Genomic DNA, 26,701 nt, shown 5'->3' on the forward strand with positions numbered 1-26,701 from the left:
CTAGCTGCCCCCTGATAATTCATTCTAAAAAAACAATTGCAGTGGGATACAAGCTCTGAAAGATTCTACCAATGTAGAAAGACTTCAAGTACCACCCTGGGGATGGGATGTGTGTCCATCATTAAGAACTAGCTTGGCTAAGCACAGACATACTCATCACCAAGTAGGTGACTTTTTTTCCACTACATCATTTCATGAGGGGGAGAGATGAAATTTGCATTGGTGGAGAGAGTAACCACATTAGCTCAATCATATTTAGAGTAACCAAATTATAGCTTCTTCAAGTATTCAAACAAGTATAGAATGAAGTCCAAGATTTCTATTACAGTAAGGAATGGGTTTTTTCTCATCTCTAGAATCTTCTTTTGACCTCAGCTATTTGTTCTATTGCATATTCCTATGATGGACTCTATGTTTGTCAAGGAAAGATCAGCCTTGCTAACTTTGTGGAAAGTTAATCATTTGAGAGGGTGATGAATTCTTCGGCCACCAATGTTTGTTGAGTAATTTCAATGTGTATCAGTAGAATGAGAATTTATACCAAGGAAACTACTGATCCTTGACATTTTGAAGAATTTCTAATGTTTAATTTTTTAGATATTCCAAAATAATTTTTAAAGCACTGATGCATATTTTTATCATAGGAATAAACATGGTAACGTGTCTCAGTATCCACAGCAAAATTTGTAACAAGAATATGTGTGTGTGCATGCATATGTGTATACGTAGTGGTGAGAATTTGAAAGGAATGCAGCCTTTGCTTTCATACTGAATTCAAAGTCTAGAAAGTTAAGCTAAGATGAATGTGGTACCAAGCCTTTGTTGGTTTTATTAGAGAACTTTCAACGTAACTCATTTGATAGAAATATTCAGTTGAAACGAACTTTAAAAAAAAAGATGATTGTACAGCTAAATTCTTAGACAGAAGTTTATTTTATAATAAAGTTTTAGGAATTTTTTAATTTTTAAGCGGATTCACAGGTGTGCAGATTTTCAGGTGAGCATTAACCTCATCAATATGTCATTATAAAGGAAGGCTGTATTTCATTTTTGAAATTGCACTCTATTGTGACCAAATTGCACAGTGACATTCCTTAACCAAAGATTTCCACGCTTTATTGAATTTCAACTAAAAATTTCAGAGCCCCATTTTTGAGGAACTTCCACCCATCTCACTCTTTTTATTTCCTTACTGGCAGGCTAATTATGGAAGCTTAAAAATGACCATTTGAATCCACAACAAATTGCAGCTTAAGAAAAGGAGGCTCTTTACTTTGGAAAATTCTCCCTCAAGCTCTTAATTCACTGTTATTACCAATGTAACTTGGTCACTTTATCACTCTGTTCAGAGGATATTTTTCCCACTGTCTGGTAATATTTAGTTGTCCTTCATCTTTTAAGATATTGCTACTTTTCTTCATGTGTATGATTAAGGGTGATCAGATGTGTGCCTGTCCTACGGCTAGCTACTGTCACTGTTAACCTAGCTAAGTTAACAGTGTTATCTTCATTTCCCACCTGGCTTGTATGCCTGCATTTCATGATCTCCAGAAATTCATCATTCTGTAAGATGAAATCATTGATTAAACTCATGCCTTCTCAGAATCCCCTGCCTCTGGCTGGAAAGAATGGATGGTAGACACGTGGGAACTCCTCCCAGATACTTTGTTTGAGGAAGGCACTCAGGGAATTCACATTATCCTTTTCCACTTGGCTTTGCTGCTGAATTTCATGATCTCCAGAAACTCATCATTTCTGAAAATCAACTCTATAACTCGTACCTCCTCAGATTATTTTCTACCCCCATTGATAGGTATAGTCTGCTCGCATTAGTCAATAAATGTTGCTCAACTAATATGTCCAGAGCACTGTGTTAACAGTCACCAAAAAAGTCATAAAAACCCAAACTCTCTTCTTAACCTAATGATTATTTTTCTGATGAACATGGGAGAGAAGAGGTTTCTCAGAAAGATGAAAAAGAAACAAAAGATTTGGGGTGGAAATATAATGAATATACTTTTAGACAATTAATAAACAGATTTGTCTGGAAGAGAAGTTTGTCTAGAAGAAACCTGGTAAAATTGGTTGCGAAGATAGGCTGGGCACACGCTGAGGAGGGCTAGCAATGTCAGGTAATCAGTACCACTTTTTTCTTTTTTTTTTGTTGGGCAGTGGGGGTTAAGTGACTTGCCCAGAGTCACACAGCTAGTAAGTGTTATGTGTCTAAGGTCAGATTTGAACTCAGGTCCTCCTGAATCCAGGGCCAGTGCTTTATCCACTATGCCACCCACCTGCCCCAATCAGTACCTTTTTTAAAAAAACATGCTTATTAAAAAAGTTATCTTTGTGGAGGCCAAGCAGTTTGGGTAAAGAGAAGGCCAGTATCTGATCTGGATAAAGTATCCCACTTGTGGTCTGAACAGGAAATGTACTTGTGCATGTGTGTGTGCAGGTGTGTGTGTATGTGTGTGTGTGTGTGTGTGTGTGTGTGATAGACACAGAGAGAGAGAAAGAGAGAGAGATCAATCAATGAAAGTTTTAATAATTTCCATGTAGAACAAGTCTAAGCCTTCTGTTATAAGACAGTCTTCCAACTATTTATTTCCCTCTAAGTTAATGGATTTCAGAGAGTCCGTCAATTTGGATGGGGAAAAAAAAACCCAACAACTTTTGTCTTTATTTTTTACTAACCTCTAACAGATTGTTAGTATTTCTTTCAATTATGAATATAGCTAACAAATCACGGTAATATTAACAGTATATGTATGTGACTTTGTCACCAATAGAAATCATAGATATTTTTATATCATATTATAGTTGTTGAAAATATCTAAAAATATAGTTTGTACTCATCACTACTTTATAATAACTAGTTATTAAAGCTGACTAGCTATATTACTATAACACAAATTTGTTTTTTTTAATATTTTCACAAATACATTTCAATATATTTGATTTCTTTTACAATCCTGTATGTCTTATTTTATGCTTTTAAAAACATTCTGAGGTTTCATCAGATTGTCAAATGGATTCATGACACAAAAAAGGTTAAGATCCTCTACTCTAAGTCATACTTTCTGTAGGGTAAATAATCTACTTCCAGCACTACTTTTTCACCTCCAGTCCAGGAGGCCTGCTTATGATGCAAATACTTCCATCCCTTGGTCTTCCTCCTTCAACTGATGAGTTCCATCAGAGAATCTCTATTTGAGGAAACACCTATGCCAGCCATGCTCACTTCAAATCCATCTGGGTCTTTTACATAGTGGCCACTAGGTGGTGGAGTGGATAGAACATTGGGTCTAGAGTCAGGAAGTTCTGAGTTCAAATTTAACCCTGGGCAAGTCATTTAACCCCTATTTACTTCAGTTCCTCATCTGTTAAATGGGGACACAATGGAGAAAGAAATGCCAAACTACTTCAGTGTCTTTGTTAAGAAAGCCCCATGGACAAAGTCCACTTAGACAAGTTCACTTAGAATCTGACAAGACAGAACAACAAAATTCCTCCATTTGAATGTAAGCTACTGGAGGAATAGTGGTAGTTTTGGTGATGTGGGGTGTGACAGAATCAATAAAGTTACAAAGTTTCCATTTGTTTTAGAACAAGCTCCATTTTAAGTTACCTAGCATGGCATAGGTCAAACAGTAATCTTAGCACTGAAATTTTCAAACTGTGGCACTGTTTGTTATTTTTTCCCCTCCCTAGAAGAATAAGCCTCTGTTTCTATAAGTGAAATTAGCAGATAAATGACCATTCTTGCCAGATTAATATTACAACTACTCTTATAGGGAAAAATTTATCAGTTAAATCCCATTACAGTGAATATCACAATCATTATTAATAATGATATTACTATGTCATTATTGCTTGCCCATATAAATGGTGCTTCATTGAGCTGTTTACAATGAACTTTATACAAGTGATAATTATGGAATCATTAAATTATTTAGCTGAAAAGAACCTCAAATATTTTCTACTACAAATAGTGAAGGCATTAATCCAAAACCAAAGATATGTTCTTCATTTTCTCCCCACAAAATAGTGACTTTATCTAGTTTAAAAAAAGTACTAGTTATACTACCAGTAAACCCTTGTTTGTATTATTTACAAGGAGCTAATTATTCTTTTCCTTAACCAAGTAGAATATAAACTCCTTGAAGAGAGGGGTCAGTTTTCATTTTGTCTTTGTATCCGATGTCTACATACTTTGTGCATAACAGCAACACATAGTTACTAATAAGAGTGTTAAACTGAATTTTCCTTGATTCCGTCATAACTCAGTCATTCTAACCACCTGAACATCAACATCATTCCCTAGAACCAGACAAAAAGAACTTAAAATTTAAGGGAAGAAAGGGGAGGATTCATGAGTGATGTTTCCTTTTTTCCTATACTGGATTACCTTCACTTGTTTTTATTTACTAAATCATCCAGTGATTTTAAGCTTTGACTTATTTCCTTCCTCTTTTCATTCTAGAAGATTTGGGATGTAATTTCTGACATTGTACTCACATCAAAATTCCACTGCAATGAAATAATAGGGATGACTGGTGAGGTCTGTTAAAAGGAGAATGAAAGTGGATTCCATAAACTGAATGATATGTGTATGCACTTAACACTCCCAGGCTCAAATGTAACGACTTTACCTGAATTACAGAGGATTGTTAGCATTCAACTATGGGAGACTTGCATAATATTACCAGTTAGAGAGATTGATAGAGGTCATCTTGTCCAAAAATCCCATTATATAGGGAAAAAAAAACCAAAGAAACAACAACAAAACTAGGGTTTGGAGAGGTTAAATAAATTGTCCCAAACCAGATAGCTAGCTAGTGGCAGAGTTTCTGCTAGAACTTGGTGTCCTTAGTCAGGCCTGTGTTCTTTCCACTACACATGTTAAAAAACGAACCAGCATTCTCTTAAAATTACTCTGATGTGAAGAAATTCAGAGCATTTCTTCATTTGCAGAGAAGGCCCATATAAAGATTGAAATTGTAAACATTTGAATTTGCTTCTAATGTGATAAATTCTCAGTAGAGGTAGAGGAATAATGTGATGAGATGAGGTGGATTTGTCATTTTAACTGCCAAATTAAGGTTTTCATTTTTATACTATAGTGTGTCTGTCTGTCTTTCAGACTGTTGACTGCATTACCAGTCAACAACTTTTATTGAGTGCCTAGTGTTTGGAGAACTCTATCAATGTTATGAGTGATACTAATGAAGTGGAAACACATTTCTTGCCCTTAAAAAATTTATCATCTGGCATGGGAGATAATGAGCAAAAAACATTTATATAGCAAATATAAAGGCTTAGTGCTGAATGATTGCCAATTAGAGGACTTTACTATTAGCTATGTAAGAATTCTCAAAGAAGTTTTAAGCCATATTTTTAAAGAATTAAAAGGAATAAGCTGATGGAGATAAGGAAGAAGGGAAACATTCAAGACAGACATTTGTAGAAGCAAGCAAGAAGAAAAGTCTATTCTCTAGCTTAATTATATCAGTTGCAATGGAGACTCTACACAAGAAATAGATGAGGTTGGAGGATAATGTGTGCAGTTGGTAGGGTGTTAAGAATCCTGCACTGAGTTGCAATTTCCTTGGACAGGTGCTCCACACCCAACTCAGGGACTGAGGTATTTAAAAAGTCTCAAAGACTTTTTTCACTTAGAAGCTGACATTATTAGCCAACCTCTAACATTAACATTGATCAATTAATGTTAACTAATATGTTATTGATAGGAAAAAGAGTTAACCAGGCCATTTGACTCCAATTGTAGTATTTTTCTGCCATACCATGCTGATTTAATGGTTTGCCCTATTAGCTAGAATGTGGTCTCCTTTCTCCAAATTATTTACTCTTATTTGAAGACTAAAACAATACAAAGTTTGTCATAGTTAGACATTTTTTTCTTTGTAAAAACATAAACGTCTCTGTGATAGGATAACATAAAGTCTGATTAAAAGGAAAATCAAAACAACATAAAACAAAACTCTTTTTTCAAGACAGGTTGATGTAGCTGATGATGCCAGCACCCCACTCATGAACTTCAGGGCTTCCTTTTGCCTGTAGGTCAGAAAACAAACTGTTCGATCAAAACCCTTCACACTTTGATGTCTCTTATTCCATGAATAAGAGCCAAACCTGTTATTTACCATACATGACATTCCAACTCCTGTCTATAAATCTTTATACTGGCTCTCCTTTAAGAGAGCCTCCTTAAGGAGAGGTATGTTCTCCTTTCTCATCTTTTTGAACCCTTAACTCCTTTCAAGGTTTAGCTCAAATACTTAGAATATTTCTTAACTGATTATCCTAGACAAGTCTTTTCCTCTTTAAAAATAGTCATGTGTTTGTGTGTGTGTGTGTGTATGCATATGTATTTATATGTCTTTTTAAATTAGTTTTTACTTGTATTTTCTGCTACTTACAACACCATAGTATCTCATATATACTTTTCGGCTCCCTCCCAGAGAGCTATCCCATATGACAAATAGTATTTTTTGGAGAGGAAAAATAAAAGTCAGCACAAATGATTGATACACTGAAGAAGTCCAAAAGCATGTGCAAACTCTATATATCCCACCTAAAAAGGGATAGGTGGGGAATGTCTCCTATATATTTTCATTTGGGTCATCTGTGATCTTTAAAAGTTGGTTACATTTATTTTTTATTTTTTTTTTGGTGTGGTGTTCTTTTCATTTACATTGTTGTAGTTTCTATGTTTATTTTTTTTTCTTGGCTCTGCTTACTTGATTCTGCACCAGTTCACATAGATCTTTCTGATGTTTCTATGTATTCATCACACACATTGTTTCTTACAACACAGTAATATTTCATTACATTCATATGCCACAATTTGTTTAGCCATTCCCCAATTAATGAGCATGTACTTTGTTTCCAGTTCTTAGCTGTCACATAAAAGTGCTGCTATACATATTTTGGAGTATATGGAGACTTTTTCTTATTAATGGCTTCCTTATAACTAATAAGATCAACAATGGAGCCTCTGATTCAAAGGGCATGGACATTTTAATCATATTTGCATAATTCCAAATTACTTTCCAAAATATTTATACCATTTCACAGTTCTACCAACAATAAATTAGTTTGTCTATCTTTCCACAACCTCTCCAAAATTGACTTGCCATTTTTGGTCATTTTTGACAATTTCCAGGTTATGCGATGAAACCTTAGGGTTGTTTTGATTTGCATTTCTCTTACTTGTGAATTGGTGCATTTTTTCATGTGGTTGTGAATACTTGGTAATTTTTCTTTTGAGAACTGTTTTTTTATTTCCTTTGATCATTTATTTATTTGGTATGATATATGCATATATATCACATATATTATTTACATATCTTAAGCCTATATAAGAGAAATTTGATACAAAGAATTTTTTTTTCTCATTTGACCACTTCTTTTCATATCCTGCATATATTAATATTGCCTGTGCAGAAACTTTTCAGCTTCAAATTCCTCCTTCTGCTGTAAACACAGAACTATGTTGCTTCAGTTACTTTGCTTTAATTTTGTTAAGGTGACCCTGTTCCCACTGTTTCTCTTCCCCTCATCCCTGATCCCCTCTTCTTGATACCACTTTTGTTTATGGTTTTGTTTATTAGTTCCTTTTTCTCTCCTGTTTTTATCTGGTTGTATATTTCTTCCCTTTCTTTTTTTTTTCCTCTCTCAGTCAAGTACATTATTTCTCTCACTCTCTTCATTATCCATCTTCTCTTTCTGTTTACTCTGGACCCTCATTCTCTGATTCATGACCCCTATAATTATCTAATCTCTCTTTTCTTTGTATTTTTCGTGCAATCAAAGCTTCCAAGGCATCCATTATAGGTTTTCTCCTCTAGGAGATTTCTGCCATGACTTTGTAGGACTTGCCCCATAGAGTCCCCTTTTCCATTTTCCATAACTCTTCCAATTATTGCACATGTGAGAAAAAACACCGTCCCATGGTAGGGCTCATCCTCTACTACATGTCCCTGAATACACAACCTACCACTGTTCTATACCCTCTGTTGACTTTTTTTTATACATTTTTTGGAAATCTCCTCCCTGTGTCCCTACTCTCCCTTTCCCCCAGGTGTCATTGTCCCTAGAATTCCAACTCTCCACTCCGCCCTGTATAAGACAAGTACACTTTTCAAAAGTCATATCCCCCAGGATTTTCTAATGCAATGTAAGATCCTCATCCCCTTTCAGTGAACATCTCTATTCACCCATAGGAGCATTCATCAGTGGGACCCCTGCCTATCTCCAAAGTAAGGCCTCCCTCTTTTCCCTACCCTTTTTCTTTCCCCCTCACTTCTTGCTCCATTCCGCAATAGGATCTTCTCCTTCGGAGACCAAAGAAGTCACCTTCCCCTCATTGCCAGTCCTTGATTTGACCCTGGTGCATAATGTACTCCTCTCTATCTCCTAGTTCCACTCCCTTATTTCTATGTACTCTCCTATATTGTAATGGAGTCTCACAAAAAAAGGCATCCATCTGTAGACAGAGGGTCACTGGATTCTATCTTTAATAACCCCTTCCACCTCTATCCTGTCATTTCTGCTAGATTTCTGCCTTCTCTCCTGTCTCATTGAGTACATTAGAAAGAAATTTCTTATTGGTCTCTCTGTTGTCATTCTATTGCTGTTGCTATTACTGTCCTGGCCTGCTGCATTTATTTACTCCTGTATTTCTGTCCCTATGGTGTTTGAGAGGCAAATGAACTCTTCAGTTTGGGTTTTCTTTCTAAAAATGTTTCAAACTTTTTATTACTGAATATTCATCTTTTGTCCTGTACGGTTAAGCTCAGATTTTCAGGGTAGGCACACTGGACTGCACCATGAGTTCCACTGCTCTTTGGAACATATTCTATTCCCTTATGCAATTATCCTTTTTCTTTGTATTTCAAAGTCTTTCTCCTAATGGCTTGCAAAAACTTATTTCTGAATTGAATTGTTAAATTTAACCATTAAGTATCTTGGAGTTTGTAGCATTGTTTTGTTGTTGTTGTTGTTGTTGTTATTGTTGGTGGTATTGTTTTCCTGGAGGTGATCTGTGAATTCTTTCAACTGGAATTTCATTTTCTATATTTAAAAGTTCTAGGCAGTTTTCTTCTATTATGTCCTTCATTATGGGGTTAAGGTTTTTTGTCCTGCCTTGTTCTTCTGGGAGACTAAGGATTCTTAGGTTGTCTCTATGCATTCTATCTTCAAGTTCAGTGTGTTTTGTTTGCATATTGAGCACGATTTTTTTGATTCTTCTAGATGATCCTTCATTTCTGTATATTTGCATTCTCAGTCTAGCGTACTCTCTTTTGTTTCTTTAGAAGGCTTGCCATTGCTAATTCACACTTTTCTATTCTGTTCAGTATTGTACAGGACATACATTCTGCTCTCATAGTTCTCATTTTTCTTTTAAACCACTTACGAAAAGCATATTGTGGCTCCATATTCACCTCAAATTTCACTGTCTCATCAAGTGTTGGATCATTTTTCCTTTATTTTGCAGTACTTATTTGGATATGCCTAAACTAGTTTACTAGGTCTGAAAGATGTAATTTTTTTCTTCTGTTACTGGTTTTCCTGTTGATTTATCTGCTTGTATTCACCTTCTTTGAGTTTCCCCTGTCCTGGAAATCCTGGGTGCTTTCAGTCTTTTTTTTTTCCTCCTTGTTACTCACTTCTTGACTCCTTCCCCTCTGTGGTTTCCTCTGGGGCTAGATCTCAAGGTGTCTAAACCCTAGAATTATTCTCATTTTTATGTAACACACAATTTTTAAGTGCCTCATGCTAAGGATTCAGAGGCAAGAGTGAAGAAAGAGTCTACTTCAGGCATGAAGGAAAATCTCTACAAACTGACAGAGACAGGAAATAAAATACTGACTTCAACAGTAAGTCAGTTTTTTTTGGTAACAGAGTACTTGGAGGGGAATAAAATGAAACGAGTTGGAAAAAGGTATGCTAAACACAAATGGTGGAGGACTCATTCAGACTGAGGAGTTTGGATTTTATATTAGATGCAGTAGGGAGCCAATGACTATTTTAAGCAGGGTAGTGTCAGAATCATACCTATGCCTTAAGAAGTTTGTTTTTGGGGCAGCTAGGTGGCACAGTGAATAAAGCTCTAGCCTTGGAGTCAGGAGGACCTGAGTTCAAATCCAGCCTCAGACACTTAACACTTACTAGCTGTGTGCCCTTGGGCAAGTCACTTAACTCTGATTGCTTCACCAAAAAAAAAAAAAAAGAAGTTTGTTTTGATAGCTGTTGGGATACTAGATTGAAGAGGTGAGAGACTGGAATTAGGAATGCCAATTATAAGACTATTGTCATCTTGAAGCAAGAGGTAATAAGGGCCTGAACTAAGATTGAATCTGTGTGAATTGAGAGATATGGCCAAATGCAACAAATGTTATGGAGATGATTCTAAAGGAAGTAGTTAGAGGTCTAGACTCAGAAATCAGACTATCTGAATTAAGTCCTATCTCTGATATATCCAGTTTAAGCTATCCAGATGGAATGTCTTCGCTTTTCAGAGTTCCAGATAACTAGTAGTTCTGGTCAGTTGAAATGATGCCAGACAAGGAGTCAGAGGTTCGTTCTCGGTTTGAATCCTGAACCTGCCATTTACTATCCTATATCATCTTACCTCTCTTTCCTCCCATTTGTGAAATGAAGGAGTTGGCCTAAATGCCCTCAAAATTCCCTGCCGGCTAGAGCTCTGTGATTTTATGTTGCATAACTGTTGACAGTTCCCATCAGTAGAGGAACTTGGATTGATGAAATCAATGATCCAGCAGAAAACAAACAATTGTCTTAAACCTCCCAGGGACAGACCTGGCATAACCTTCTGCAAAAAGCCTTTTCCAGACCTCTTTAATCTCAGTGTCTTGCCTCTGAAGTTATCTCCAGTTTACCCTCTATATATCCTGTGTGTCCATGGCTATTTACAGGTTTTATTTCCCACCTCCCACCCCCAAGCCTGTGGGCTCCTTGAAAGTAGGGTCTGTTTTTGTTGTTTGTTTGTTTGTTTGCCTTTCTTTGTATCTCCAGTGCTTAACATAGTGTCTAGCACTTACTGGGTGCTTCATAAATGCTTGACTGACTGACAGTGCTTAGAAGTTACCAAAAGGTGCATTTAACTTAAGTGTAAGGAGCAGATTTCCTAAGACACCTCTCACAAAAATGGAATGGGCTGCCTCAGAACACAGGGAGCTATTGTAGTAGAGGCTAGATGACCAGTACATAGCAGGGACTATTACAATCTTTTTTCTGGATGTTCAAGAGAGATTTGTAGGGGCAGCTAGGTGGCACAGTGGATAGAAGACTGGCCCTGAAGTCAAGACGACCTGAGTTCAAATCTGGCCTCAGACCAAACACTTGACACTTACTAGCTGTGTGACCCTGGGCAGGTCACTTAACCCCAATTGCCTAAAAAAATTTTTAAAAAAGAGACATTTGTGTATCAGAAAGGAGAGTAGATTAGCTGAACTCAGAATTCTCTTCTAACTCTTAAGGTGCTATAGTTCTATTGTTTATTTCTACATGAAAAATCTTAAGGATTTTATTGATACTTTCTCAAACCTGGCTTTTTAAAAACTGACATAAAACATGTACCATTTTACTGGATCCTAATAATGTTCTTTATACGAGTCAGTTATTGGAATAAACCTTTACTAGTGTGACATCCTTAACATAACTCTTGAAACTATATGTCTATTATACTTGAAATTAGTCTTTCATGAAAACTTACTTCCAATTGTCTTGCCTCATAATGCAGTCAAGTTATGTTGATTATTTTACAAGCTCTCCTGAAGTCCTTGGGCACAGGTGAATCACTTACTCATTCAAACCTGAGTGAGTTAGCAGGAATTACAAAATCCTTGATGTTAGAATCATGAGGCATGAATCAAAATATTGGACTGAGATTATCTGCCTCTCTTCATTCTGCTTCTCATTCTCAAGCTTGCTCTATTTTATTATCAGATCCTAAGGATGGATGGAGTCAAGGAAAGAGACCACTGCAAAGTGGATCAAATGTTCATAGATTATTCAGGGAACCAGGCACAAGTACTAAAGTATGTTTTATGTTTAAATGTGGTCATGTGGTCATGGCAAGAAGATTCAAATAGAAATTGGCATTAAGAACTAGTGAGACTCTGAAAATGGTGTATTTTTTTAAAGACTCTTAAAAATCATCATTCTATGTTGCGTTTCCTAAGGTAAAGTTAGTTTCTTTGACTAACTGAAAAAAATGTGCAGTATTTTCGAGTGTGAATTTATAGTCCCATTGGATAATTGAAATTCAGTGCTTTTTCTTGGACACGTTTGTTTTAAAACAGGCCTCTAAAATATGATCCTTTCCTTTCTGCGTAGCTTTTCTGTTGAAAGCTCACAGGCAGACATTTCCTTATCTTGTGCAAACATTCAAGCAGAAGTGTTACAGTGCTTTCTAGCTAATCCTTGGGTGATTCTATCATTGTAGGAAGTCAGATTAGGAATCATGTGCCATATTTCTTGGTGCTAAAGGCAATGAATTCTGGAAACAAGATAACAACAAAGACCCTATGTACGAGGAATGCTGTGCTGATGTCTGTGGGCCATACATATGTGAGATTCTTTTTGCATAATCATTAATTACAGAACAAATATCCCAGCTTTCTATTCACAACCTGATCTGACTTTTTATGATATTTTTTTTCCTGTGTAAGTACCTTGAGAGCAAGAGAAAATAATTTGCTGGAATTTTATTGGACCTCTTGTAAATTTTTATTATTTTTGGAATATAATTGTTATTGCATACTTGAAATTAAGTGACCAATTAAATTCTAGAGATTCTAAAGTAGGATTTTTCACTTTTAGTTTTATAATAGCATAATTCATTGAAAAGATCATGGAATTCAATGATTTTGGCCAAATTAGTATACAGCTTTAACCAACTGAAACAAATGGACCAAAGTATTAAAGATGAGAGAATGCAATGGATATTTTATCACTTAATTCTTATTTGTCAGAAACAAATAATCACGTAACTATATTCTACCTGACATTCCCAGCTTATTCCCTCTTTCTCCTCCATGCCACTTTTCCTGCAGGATATAACTGACATATTTCCATAGACTTCAAATTTTATTTCTTTGTAAACCAAATAGAAATAATTTTGTGAGTATCCACTTCCATTTTCATGAACTCCTTTCCTCAAGTGATCCCTCTGTAGTAATAGATATAGCCATGGTTGTCTTCTTTTAAAAAATGAGGTAAATGATTGATAGAAAGAAGTTCAAGAATAACTTCCAAAGATGAAACAGCTAATTACATAGAATCCAATTTATCCTTATTATTGTCTTAGTTTTGTTAGTGTTAAAGCATAAAATCATTAACCATCTTAGAAACAAGCCAAATGCACATATTAACACTACAAATACCTACATTATTTTTGTTCTGAAAAGTTAGCAGTGATCTAAATAAGTGAATAACCCTCTATTACACTCTTTTAAAAAGTCCATGTTTAGGGGCAGCTAGGTGGCGCAGTGGATAGAGCACTGGCCCTGAAGTCAGGAGGACCTGAGTTCAAATCCGGCCTCAGACCAAATACTTGACACTTACTGGCTGTGTGACTCTGGGCAAGTCACTTAACCCCAATTGCCTAAAAAAAAAAAAAAGTCCATGTTTCCTCTTGACATCTTCCTGATCCATGAACCAATTCACATACAAATAAAACAGGAACTTTAGTGAAATTAAGAATAACATTTCTTTTATGTGTATTATGGGAATATAGCTAAAACTACTTTATAGACATGTTAGGGATAGACAGTTTAGAAATGTGATGAGTCCCAGACACTGATGGTATTTGTGAAAGCACTGGGACAGAGAGGGAAAAAAAAAAGATGAGTGCAAACTATTTATCCTCTAATATTGAATTCACATTACCACTTAGTTGATGATTAAGAGGCCATGATTTATAGTGAATGAAGTAATCATAATTAGAGATTACAACACTTATTTCCTATCCAGTTCTTGGATTTATTCTTTATTTTAAGATTATGTCTGTGCCTAGATGTGTATTTGGTAAATAAATATATCAAAATGAAATAAAAAAACATGACATCTATTTTGAGCTAACTGAAACAGATTTGGCTATAGTTCCATACTGAGCTAATTGTGTCACACCCCAGGAGATGTGAGTAGTATTTTCACTCTTTTATAGGGGAGAAAATTGAGACAAAGTTCAAAAGTGAAATTCAGTGGTTACATAGCAAAGTACTAACCAAGCCAGGAATTTATGTTAAATCTCAATGTTAAAACTGTATAAATTATTGGCTTTGGTCCTCATGGAATGTCCTAGTATCCCAGTCCTCAATTCAGGTGAATTAAACTCACTGAGGTGATGGAAAAAAGTTAAAAGAAAACATGGTATTATGAAAAGAGCCCTGGACTTGGAGTCAGATGACCTAGGTAGATACTTGTCCTGAATATCCCTGTGCCTCATTTTCTTCATCTATAAAAATAGACTGATTATCTATGCCCTGGCCATCTTATAGAATGGTTGTTGTGGGGATTAAATGACATAATCTGCATAAGATCACTTTGCAAATGGTAAAATGATATATAAATATTGTGTGTGAAGAGTGATTACCCATTTGTCCATTTCTGTGAAACTCTAATCCTTCTATGTTTAACAGACAGAAAATCAGTCTCAATTTTACAAATGAAGAACTAAGGCCTGGGAAAGGGTTTTTGTAATAATAGTTAATCAATAAGCATTTATTAAGCACCTGCTAGTACTATGTACCAGACACTGCTAACACTGGAGATACAAAGCAAAAACAAAAGATAGTCCCTGCCCTAGAGGACCTCACAGTCTTATGAGAGAGACAACAAGAAAATATGTACACACAAGTTATATAAGTAGGAAATACTTAACAGGGGGAAGGTACACAAATTAAGAAGGATTGGGAAAGGCTTCCTGTAGAATTTTAGCTGGCACTTACTTGAAGGAAGCCAGGAAAGACAGAGGCAGAGATGAGGAAGGAGAACATTCCGAGAATGGGAGACAACCAAGAAAATTAAATGCCTGGAGTTGAGAGATGGAGTGTCTTTCTTATTAAGGGAAGAATAAGGAGGTTAGTGTCATTGGATCAAAGAGTACTATGTTTGAAGGGAGGTATATGGTATAAGTAGACTGGAAAGGCAGGGGAGGCCTTTGAATGCCAAACAAAATTTTGTATATGATCCTGGAGCCTTTGGAGTTTATTGAGGAGAGGAGGGTAACATGGTTGGACCTGCACTTTAGAAAAAGTGCTTTGGTGGCTTAGTGGAGGATGGAAGACTAGACTGGAGAGAGAATTGTGTCAGGCAGAACAACCATCGATCTATTACAGGATTCTAAGCGTGAGAAGATGAATGCCTGTGCCAGGGTGGTAGCAATATCAGAGGAAAGAAAGGGGCATATTCAAGAGATGTTCCAAATTTTAAATCAACAATCCTTGGCAAAAGATTGATTATGGGAGGAGGGGAGATTATGAGTCAAGGATGGCGCCTTGGTTGTAAACGTGGGAAACTGGGACGAGTGTGATACCCTAAACAAGAATAGGAACTTTGGAAGGGGGAAGGGATAGGGAGAAAGCTAGTGAGTTCATTTGGGAACATGTTGAGTTTCAGGTGTTTACTGGACTTAAAATTCAGGATATGAGAATGGAGGTCAGCAGAGAGGTTAGGGTGGATAAATAGATATTAGAATCAGAGCTCATTATTAAATCTACAGGAGTTGATAAGATCACCAAATGAAGTAGTATAGAGGGAGAAGAGGTCCCATGATTGAGTCCTGTGGGATACCACAGTTAGTGGGATACTAGATGAGGATCCAGTAAAGGATTCTGAGAATGAGTAGTCAGATAGGTAGAAGGAGAACCAGGAGATAGTAGTACCCTGAAAATTTAGAGAGATTAGAGTATCAAGAAGAGGATGGTCAACAGTGTTGAAGGCAGGAGTAATGAGAAAAGGCTTGGATTTGACAGGGGATTATTGGTAATTATGGAAAGAACAATTTCTGTTGAGGGATGAGGTTAGAAACCAGATTGTAGGAAGTTAAGAGAGTGAAAGGAAAGGGAGTGGATGTACCCACTGAACATGTCCTTCTCAAGGACCTTAGCTACAAAGGGCAGAGAAGAGATATAGGATGATAGTTGGTGGAGTTGCAACAATCAAGTAAGGACTTTTGAGGGTAGAGGAGATGCAAACAAATTAAAATAGGTTTATCATATGAGTGGAAATACAATGTTTTCCTTGGGATAATTCTTGCTGATGTATCTGGGCATGCCCGCAGCTTCAACATAGAAGTGCTAAATTATCTTGCTCAAATTACTCATCCTTTAAGCAATTCTACCTCCTGTATGCATGTTGCCAGTGTCCCTAAAATAATGCTGTATTTGTGTTTTAAGCTCTGTGGGGTTAGAGGCATACTTTATGATATAAGGCAGAGGTATCAAACACCAGCACCACTCCCTAGTGTAGCCCCAAACAGATTGGGGAATAGTTAACAAAATAAACTAAAATCTAATAGATCATAGATAATATCAATATGCAATTTTGTAAGTCAATATGCAACTGGCAGAGATCATTACATATAGTTTAGTGGCTCCCATTTCTATGTGAGTTAGGTAGACAACACTGATATTGAGAATAAGTAAATAAATAACTCATGACTTTAACCTTTGTAGATTAGCTCTAGGAAGGCTTTAATCTCAGACAAATTTTCCCCTTGGCGCACAACTTACATTTGAACTAACGTGCCCCATTTCCATCAATAATGTATTTAACTACTACAGATTAATTTGAATACTGGACTAAATAAAATATAAATGAGAAATATCAATAAACAAGGATAGTGTATAATAAATAAAGCCTTAGACTAAAATAGTCTTTAAATTTAGTTATTACTTATTTTGGACTAACTATAGTGGGGTTTTTTTTTCTTAGAATGAATAATTGAGTTGAGTATAAAATATATTGGCTTACCTTTTTTATTTTTTGATAGGTTCTATATCCTTTTACATCACAGAATACTACATCAAAAAATTGATATTAATGGACAACAGGAAAAGCATTTGTTAGGTCTGTACTAACCCTGTCAGTTTAGTAGTAGAAGATTTAACCTTTGTCAAGTGTTTTCAAGTAAACTGGGTGATGTCTGGATTAATCAGTTTAAGACGAAGTCTACCAGTGACAAGAGAAAGCTGCTTATTTTTCTGGCATGGTACAGATTTTTCTAATTCTTTTCATCAGGGCATGAATATCAGGGCAAAGCTTCCCACTGATTCCTCAGTTTATAGTTAAGCTCTATTTGTGAGACTGTATAGATGTATAAAGCATGTATGAGGATTTTCTTGTTTCTTGTTTGTTTGCTTTTTACCATGATACCTACAGCTATAAGAATACTGACTTTTGGTGTAGGGCTGGGTCTAGTGGGATCATTTGAACTAAAACTTGAAAATATGTGACTATAGATTTATGAAGTCATTTTGCTATGCACACTTTAATGTACAGATAACTTTTCATAATTAGCTTATAATCAACTTGATCACTAACTAGTACTTTTTTTGCCCTCTTTTTTCCTTTTAAACAGCTGTTGTGAATTTGGATAACTCTATCGTGGACCTGGAGACCCTTCAAGCCCTCTATGAAAATGTGAGTAGTAGAAAGAAGTGTGAATACACACACATACACACACACACACACACACACACACATGCACATGAACCTCTGTCTCTGTTTCTCTCTCTCTCTTTTTCTATTCTCCTCCTTTCCTACTTCCCTCTGTCTCTCTCTCTCCCTCTATTTCTCCTTCCCTATTTCTTTATATAGATAGATAGTATAGATAGAGATGTATACACATATATGCAAATATATTTGGTCTATATATGTATATTTGTATATGTAGAGAGAGAGACATATGCACACAATAGGAGGGTCAGCATATATGCAAATATAGTTTCTTTTAAATACTTTTATACATTAATCTGCATTTAAAAAATAAAGCGAGCTATCCTGTTTAGAAATTAGAGGACTTCTGTTACCAACATAGCAGCATGAGTAAGGAGCCCTCTGAAACTCTCCCAAATTCCCTTCCAAATAACTAGAAAACCACCTCAGAACTGATCTAGAAGCAGGGAAGCAACTTACCAGCCTGGCAGGAAAGGTCTGTCTCACTGGAGTGGGAGGGCAACAAGAGCAGCAGCAGCAGCAGCAGCCAGCCTCACATCAGGCAGCCTGCAGCAGGGCTTCAAGCCTGGGGCAATCCACCAGGTAGGCCCACCCTCCTGCAAACCAGGAACCCCCTAGGCAATTTAGGGTCTGTGCAGCTCAGCATGGTCCCATCCCAGCAACCCCACTCCCAGCAAAAGCCACCAGGAAGGCATTGCCCGATAGTAGTGAAGCCTTGCCCCACGGCTGGCCAACAGTGAGACCCCCTACTCTTGGGGTCTACCAGCAAAGAGACCCATTCTCCATAGCAACCCAGCAGCAAGGCCTCACATCTGGGGCAGGACAGCAGCCAAATCCCACACCCAGGGGAGGCCAGTAGGGAGGCCCCATCCCCCAGTACAAGCTGGAAGGGAAGCCTACCCTCCAGAAAAAGCAAGCAGCTGAAGCCCACTAAAAGCCAGTAAGACCCAGAGCCCCAGCATAGAAACCTTGGGGCGGAGCAGGACTAGAGCCCAACTCTCACATGAAAACACCAGGTCACAAAAAAAAGGCAGAAAAAATGAGCAAAGAACAAAAAAGAGCTTAATTATATAAAGTTACTATGGTGATAGGGAGGATCAAGGCATAAATTTAGAACAGGACAATAGTGTCCAAATGCTATATACGAAGCCCCAAAGAAAAATATAATTTGGTCTCAGGCCCAAAAAGAATTCCTGGAAGAGCTTAAAAAGGATTTTAAAAAGCAAATTAGAAAAGTAGAAGAAAAAATGAGAAAAGAAATGAGAGTAATGCAAGAGAATCATGAGCGAGGAGTCAATATAATATGAAAAGATATACAAAATTTTACCAAGAAAAATAGCTCCCTAAAAAATAGGATTGGCCAAATGGAAAAGGAAGTACAAAAGCTCACTGAAGAAAATAATTCCTTAAAACTTAGAATTTAATAAGTGGAAATTGATGACTCTGTGAGACATTGCAACACAATAAAACAAAATGAAAAAAAAGTAAAAAAAAAGTAGAAGAAAATGTGAAATTTCTCTTTGGAAAAACAACTGACCTGGAAAATAGATTCAGGAGAGATAATATAAGATTTATTGAACTACCCAAAAACTATGATCAACAACATCAAAAAAAAAAAAAGAAGCCTGGACAACATCTTTCAAGAAATTATCAAAGAAAATTGCCCCAATATATTAGAACCAGAGGGAAAAGTGGAAATTAAAAGAATCCACCTGTCACTGCCTGAAAGAGATCCCAAAATGAAAATTCCCAGGAACATCAAAGTCAAATCCCAGAGCTCACAGATCAAGGAGAAAGTATTGCAAGCAGCCAAAAAGAAACAATTCAAATATCATGGAACTACAATTAGTATTACATAGGACTACACCGCTTCCATACAAAAGAGCCAGAAGGCTTAGAATACAGTATACCAAAAGGCAAAGGAGTTGAGATTACAACCAAGCATCACTTATCCCCACCAAAATTGAATGTAATATTTTAGGGGAAAAAATGGGCATGTAATGAAATATAGGACTTCCAAGCATTTCTAATTAAAAGACCAGAGCTCAACGAAAAATTTGGCCTTCAACTACAAGACTCAAGGGAAATATAAAAAGGTAAAAAAGAAACAAGAAAGAGAAAACATAAGAAATTCAATAAGGTCAAACTGTTTATATTTCTATCTGGCAAGATAATATTTGTAACTCTTAACTTTATTACTGTAAGAACAATTAGAAGGAGCATATGTAGAAAGAGATTATGGATATAAGGTGACTTTGATGGGATGATACCCCCTAAAAAAACCAATATAAAGGAGTGAGAAAGAAAATTACACTGGAGGAAGAAGGAGGGGGGAGATCGAATGGGATAAATTATTCCACGTAAAAGAGACATGAAAGTGCCATTATAATGAAGGGGAAAATGGAAGGGGGGTAGTGGGCAAAGCTTACTCATATCAAAATTAGCTCAAAGAGGGAATAATATACACACTCACCTAGATATAGAAATCTGTCTTACCTTATCAGGAAGTAAAAAGAGATGAGGATAATAGAAGGGGGAGAGAGGACTGATAAAAGGGAGGGTATATTGGGTAAAGTGGTGATCAGAAGTAAAACACTTGTGAGGAGGGAAAAGGTAGGGGGTAAGAGAGAGATGGATAAACAAGTGAAAAATAGCATGGAGGGAAACACACATTTGTCATTAACTATAAATGTGAATGGAATGAACTCACCCATAAAATGGAAGCAGATAACAGAATGGATTAAAACCCAGAATCCTACAATATGTTGTTTACAAGAAACACATTTCAAACAGAGAGATATACACAGAGTAAAAGTAAGAGAATGGAGCAGAATTTATTTTGCTTCAGCTGAAACAAAGAAAACAGGGGTAGCAATCATGATATCAGACAAAGCAAAAACAAAAATAAATCTTATTAAAAGAGATAAGGAAGGAAACTATATCTTGCTGAAAGGTACCACAGACAACAGTTGTATCAATACTGAACATATATGCACCAAATGATACAGCATCTAAATTTTTAAAGAAGTTTAATTAATTATAGGAGAAAATAGATAATAAAACTATACTAGTGAAGTGCCTCAAGTTTCCCTTCTCAGAACAAGGTAAATCTAACTAAAAATTAAACAAGAAAGAAGTTAAGGAGGTGAATACAATTCTGGAAAAGTTTGATATGATAGATCTCTGGAGAAAATTGAATGGCAAGGGGCGGAGCCAAGATGGCAGTATAAAAGCAGTGATATGCCAATGGAGTGACTTGACATTCAGTTGGGTATAGAAATCTATCTTACCCTCTAGGAAAATAGAGGGGGAAAGGAACAAGAGAGCAGGGAGATGATTGGAGGAGGGAGTAATTAGAAGCAAACACTTCTGAGGAGGGACAGGGTCAAAAGAGAGAATAGAATAAATAGGGGACAGGATAGAATGAAGGGAAATATAGTTAGTTTTTCACGGCATGTCTACTATGGAAGTGTTTTGTATGACTTCACACGTATAACCTGTATCAAGTTGCTTGCCTTCTCAATGAGGGTGGGTGGAGAGGGAGGAAGGGAGAAAATTTGGAGCCCAAATTTTAAAAACACATGTTAAAAAAATTGTTTTCACATGCAACTGGGAAATAAGAAATACAGGAAATGGAGTATAGAAATCTTCCTGCCCTACTTGAAAATAGAAGGTGAAGGGGATAAGAGAAGGAGGGGGAGAGATAGAAGGGAAGGCAGATTAGGGGAAGGGGTACTTAGAATGCATGCCATCTTGGGGTGGGAGGAGGGACAAGATGGAGAGAAAATTTGGAACTCAAAATCTTGTGGAAGTGAATGTTGAAAACTAAAAATAAATAAATTTTTAAAAAAAGAAAATTGAATGGCAAGAGAAAGGAATATAGATTTTTCTCAGCAGTACATGGCACCTCCACAAAAATTGATGATTCATTAGGACATAAAAACCTCACAATCAAATTCAGAGAAGCAGAAATAATAAATGCATCCTTTTCAGATCATAATGTAATAAAAATTACATTCAATAATGGACAATAGAAAGAGAGATTTAAAGTTAATCATAAGATAAATAATCTAATCCTAAAAAACAAGTGGATCAAAAAATAGATCATGGGAACAATCAATAATTTCATTAAAGAAAATGGCAATGAGATAACATACCAAAATTTATGGGATTCAGTCAAAGCAGTACTTAGGGGAAATTTTACATCTCTAATTGCTTACTTCAATAAAATAGAGAAAAAGCCAATCAACAAATTTGGCATGCAACTAAAAAAAAAAACTTAGAAAAAAAATTAACCTCCCCCCACCCAATTAAACACCAAAATGGAGATCCTGAAAATCAAAGGAGAGATTAATAAAATAGAAAGTAAGAAAACCATTGAACTAATAATTAAAACTAGAAGTTGGATTTATGGGGAAAAGAATGATAAAATAGATAAACCATTGGTTAATTTGATTAAAAAGAGGAAAGAAAACCAAATTACTAGTATCAAAAACTGAAAGGGGTGAATTCAGTGCCAATGAAGAGGAAATAAGACAATTGTTAGAAGCTATTTTGCCCAATTATATGCCAATAAATTTGACAATCTAAATGAAATGAAAGAATATCTGCAAAAATATAAATTATCTAGATTAACAGAAGAAGAAATACAATATTTAAATAACTCAGTCTTAGAAAAAGAAATTGAACAAGCCATCAATGAACTTCCTAAGAAAAAATCCTGGGGCAGCTAGGTGGCACAATGGATAGATTACTAGCCCTGGAGTCAGGAGGACCTGAATTCAAATCCAACTTCAGACACTTGACACTTACTAGCTGAGTGACCCTGGGCAAGTCACTTAACCCCATTGCCTAACCACACCCCCCCCCCAACAAAATCCCCAGGATGAAATGGATTCACAAGCAAATTCTACCAAACATTTAAAGAACATTTGGTCCTAATACTATATAAACTATTTGGAAAAAAGGCAGAGAAGGAGTTCATGGCACATAGTGTTAATACCAAAACCAGGAAGAGCCAAAGCATAGAAAGAAAATTATAGTAATCTGGTATGTGATGAACCCAAAGATCCAAGCTTTTTGAACAAAAACTCATTATTTGACAAAAACTGCTAGGAGAACTGGAAAGCAATATGGCAGAAAGTAGGTATAGACCAACATCTCATACCTTATACCAAGATAGGATCTAGGGACTAGAGACAGTATTCTCATGAACAGACACTTTGAACTTGTTCACGTATAACTTACTCTCACAGATTCATTAATACACAAATGCTCTCACAAACACCCACTGGCAGAAAACTTATAAGTAGGACACAGTCACTCATGATTACTATTAATATATTAGCATAGTTGTTCCATTCCTGATAAATCTTCTACTCCTTCCTTCCACTTAAATGACTTTACTCTCTGTGAATAGTTCTTGAGCTGTTCCAACCTGGAGTTTTAGCTTAAAAATTCTTGACTATGAGTCTGTGGATGAATCAATGAAATCTTGGCTTGACAGGCAGAGAGTAGCCTCTCTTACACTGCCTATGTTCTTGAGGGTTACATAGTTACACAAACTATACTTAATACCCCACAGTATTTCCTAACAGTGGGATTATATGATCCATATAGCAGAAACCATGAATAATTTGCAAAAGATACCACATGGTACCTAGGACTCTGTTAAACACTTAATGGGTTCTCAGTGAATAGTTGTTGAATTATCAATAATAATAATAATTACTCACAGTTATACTTACAAATATAATGCTTTTGTTAAAAATACCTGAAGTTAGATAGTATGATTATGCTCATTTTATGAATTGGGGAAACTGAAACCTAGTGAGATTGTGAATCACCCACGGTCATATATCTAACAATTAATAACCACTACTTCAATGCATTTACTTATTCAATGACAAATCAATCAAACTAGAAGAGGATTATTTTGTAGGGCTAGAAAAATAATACTTAAATTCATCTGGAAAAAAAGGTCAACAATCTAAAAGAAAAATTTTAAAGTGGGAAAACAGAGCCTAGCAATCTGTAACACACATGTACACAGTCATAATCATCAAATATCAAAGTCACGATCATCAAAATAATTTGGTACTATTTTTTTAAGGCAGTACCAATTCTCAGTGACACAGCTATACACTTCCCTGGACACTTCTTCCCTACCCAAACTCCCCAATAATCTAATCATTCCATTTGCCAAAGCTTTGTTCATTCTTTTTATTCATTCTCCCTTATATCCTTCCTCAGTAACACAAACTTAGTTCAGCCTTTCATTGTCTTTCACCTGGAGTATCGCAGTAGCTCCCAGCCATTATTCCTTTCTCCTCCCCAACAGGCCAGAACACCATTCTCCCTAATTTTGCATTTTAGTTATTCCCAATTAATCATTTGAATATGCTAGTGATAACCTAAGTGATATTGTAGTGTTTTAAAATTTTGCCATGTTTAAAAAATTATGAAAACTTTTAATGCTGTTGTGGGGCAGCTAGATGGTACAATGGATAGAGCTCTGGGCTTGCTATTGGGAAGACTCATCTTCATGAGTTCAAATCTGGCCTCAGACACTTACTGTCTGTGTGACCCTGGGCAAGTCACTTCACCTTGTTTGCCTCAGTTTCTTCATCTGTGAGATGACTTTTTCATGCTTCTCTTGAGTCTTGTATTTGAAAGTCAAATTTTCTATTCAGCTCTGGTCTTTTCATTAAGAATGCTTGAATGTCCTCTATTTCACTGAATGACCATGTTTTCCCCTGAAGAATTATACTCAGTTTTGCTGGGTAGGTGATTTTTTGTTGTAATCCTATCTCCTTTGACCTCTGGAATATTATATTCCATGCCCTCCGGTCCCTTAATGTAGAAGCTGCTAAATCTTGTATTATCTTCATTGTGTTTCCAAGATAACTTGAATTGTTTGTTTCTGGCTGCTTGCAATATTTTTTCCTTGACCTGGGAACTCTGGAATTTGGCTACAATATTGCTAGGAGTTTTCTTTTGGGGATCTCTTTCAGAAGGTGATCGGTAGATTCTTTCAATTTCTATTTTGCCCTCTGTTTCTAAAATATCAGGGCAGTTTTCCTTGAAAATTTCTTGAAAGATGATTTCTAGGCTCTTTTTTTGATCATGGCTTTCAGATAGTCCAATAATTTTTAAATTCTCTCTCCTGGAACTGTTTTCCAGGTCAGTTGTTTTTCCAACGAGATATTGGTTTTATTTTACAATGTCTTGATTTCTCATAAAGTCATTAGCTTCCATTTGCTCCATTCTAATTTTTAAGGAAGTATTTTCTTCAGGAATATTTTGGACTTCTTTTTCCATTTGGCCAATTTTGCTTTTTAGGGCATTCCTCTCCTCATTGGCTATTTGGACCTCTTTTGCCGTTTGGGTTAGGCTATTTTTTAAGGTGTTATTTTCTTCAGTATTTTTTGGGTCTCCTTTAGCAAGCTGTTGACTTGTTTTTCATGATTTTCTTGCATCACTTTCATTTCTCTTCCCAGTATTTCTTCTACTTCTCTTACTTTCTTCCCAAAATGCTTTTTGAGTTTTTCCATGGCCTGGGACTGATTCATATTTTTTTGGAGGCTTTGGATGTAAGAACTTTGCCTTTGTTGTCTTCTTCTGGTTGTGTTTTGATCTTCTTTGATGGCAAAGTAAGATTCTATGATCTGCCTTTTTTTGCACAGTTTGTTCATGTGCCCAGACAATTACTTGAGTTTTAAATTCTTTATTAAGGTAGAGGCCTGCTTCCAATGTGGAGAATGTACTGTCCCAAGCTTCGGGAGATTTGTGCAACTGTTTTCAGAGATACTTCTAGGGATCTATAAATTTTCCATTCTTTCAAGGCGGTATGATGAGGGATGAGGTGTTTACTCCTTTCCTGGCCTGTGCTCTGGCCTATGAGTGACCACAAGCACTCTTTTCTGTCTTGCAACTGTGAGGAGGATTCCCTCTCCATCTCTGCCACAAGTTCCACCACTCCAGCATTCCTCCTCATCCCAGGACCACCACCCAGAATTGTGACCCAGATCTAAGCACAGGCAAAGCAAGAAAATACTGCCTCAGCACCAGCATAGAGATCCCTGCAATCCCCCTCTGATCAGCCACTCAATTTCCCCTCAGTCAGTGGGCCAAAAAAACAGGAAGCAGCTGCCTCCCTGGGGCTGCTCTGGGATTGGGGCCAAACCTAGCTCCTCCCTCACCCAGGTCTGGCAGACTTTTCCTACTGACCTTCTAAGTTATCTTTGGCATTTGTGGGTTGAGAAGTCTGGAAACTTCCACAGCTCCCCTTGATTCAATCCTCTGAGGCCCGTTCCAGGTGTGCTGAGGCCTGGTCTTTGCCTGTGCAGCCTGCGTGGCCCACGCTGAACTACACTCCTCTCCTAGCTCAGTGCATTAGACCTTTCCAATCAGCCATCCAGGTTGTCTTGGGCTGCAAATTTGTTTCACTCTGTCTTGTTGTGGGTTCTACTGCTTTACAATTTGTTTAGAGCCACTTTTTACAGATATTTGGGAGTGTTTGGGGGAGAGCTCAGGCAAGTCACTGCTTTTACACTGCCATCTTGGCTCCACCCCCCAGTACTGTTTAAAAAATAGAGAGGTGGACCAGTCAAACATATCAGGTACATAGCACATAGAAACATATGAAAATTGTGAACTAATGTTCAGTAAACACAAAGACCTGAGTTGCTGGGTTAAGAATTCACTTTTTGACTAAAAATAAAGAATATAAATGTCTTAAGTGTATAGTTTAAATCAGGAATGGGACAGGTATTTATTTACTATACTGAAAAGAAGTACTAGATATAAAAGACTATGACAAGCACGTATTGGAAGAAGATATAAAGTACAGTAATTTGTAACTATTGTCGCATACTCCCAGGATGCTAAGCTTTTAATGTCAGAACATAAAGCAGTTTGAGGACTACTGAATAGGTAATTTACATTTGGTTTTGACTTCATACTCACAGTCTTC

General features: G+C 36.5%; 1 protein-coding gene across 1 annotated transcript in view; it reads left to right on the forward strand.

Annotated features, from left to right (window-relative positions):
- Positions 1–26,701, forward strand: part of LOC114050023 (formin-2-like) — a 473,042-nt gene that overhangs the window by 241,846 nt on the left and 204,495 nt on the right. The window contains exon 6 of the mRNA XM_027871548.1: positions 17,630–17,691. Coding sequence (XP_027727349.1) covers positions 17,630–17,691 — 62 coding nt within the window. The remainder of the gene's footprint in view (positions 1–17,629; positions 17,692–26,701) is intronic.

The sequence above is a fragment of the Vombatus ursinus genome, unplaced genomic scaffold, assembly GCF_900497805.2.
Source record: "Vombatus ursinus unplaced genomic scaffold, bare-nosed wombat genome assembly UNPS02014798.1, whole genome shotgun sequence".
Classification (NCBI taxonomy): Eukaryota; Metazoa; Chordata; class Mammalia; order Diprotodontia; family Vombatidae; genus Vombatus; species Vombatus ursinus.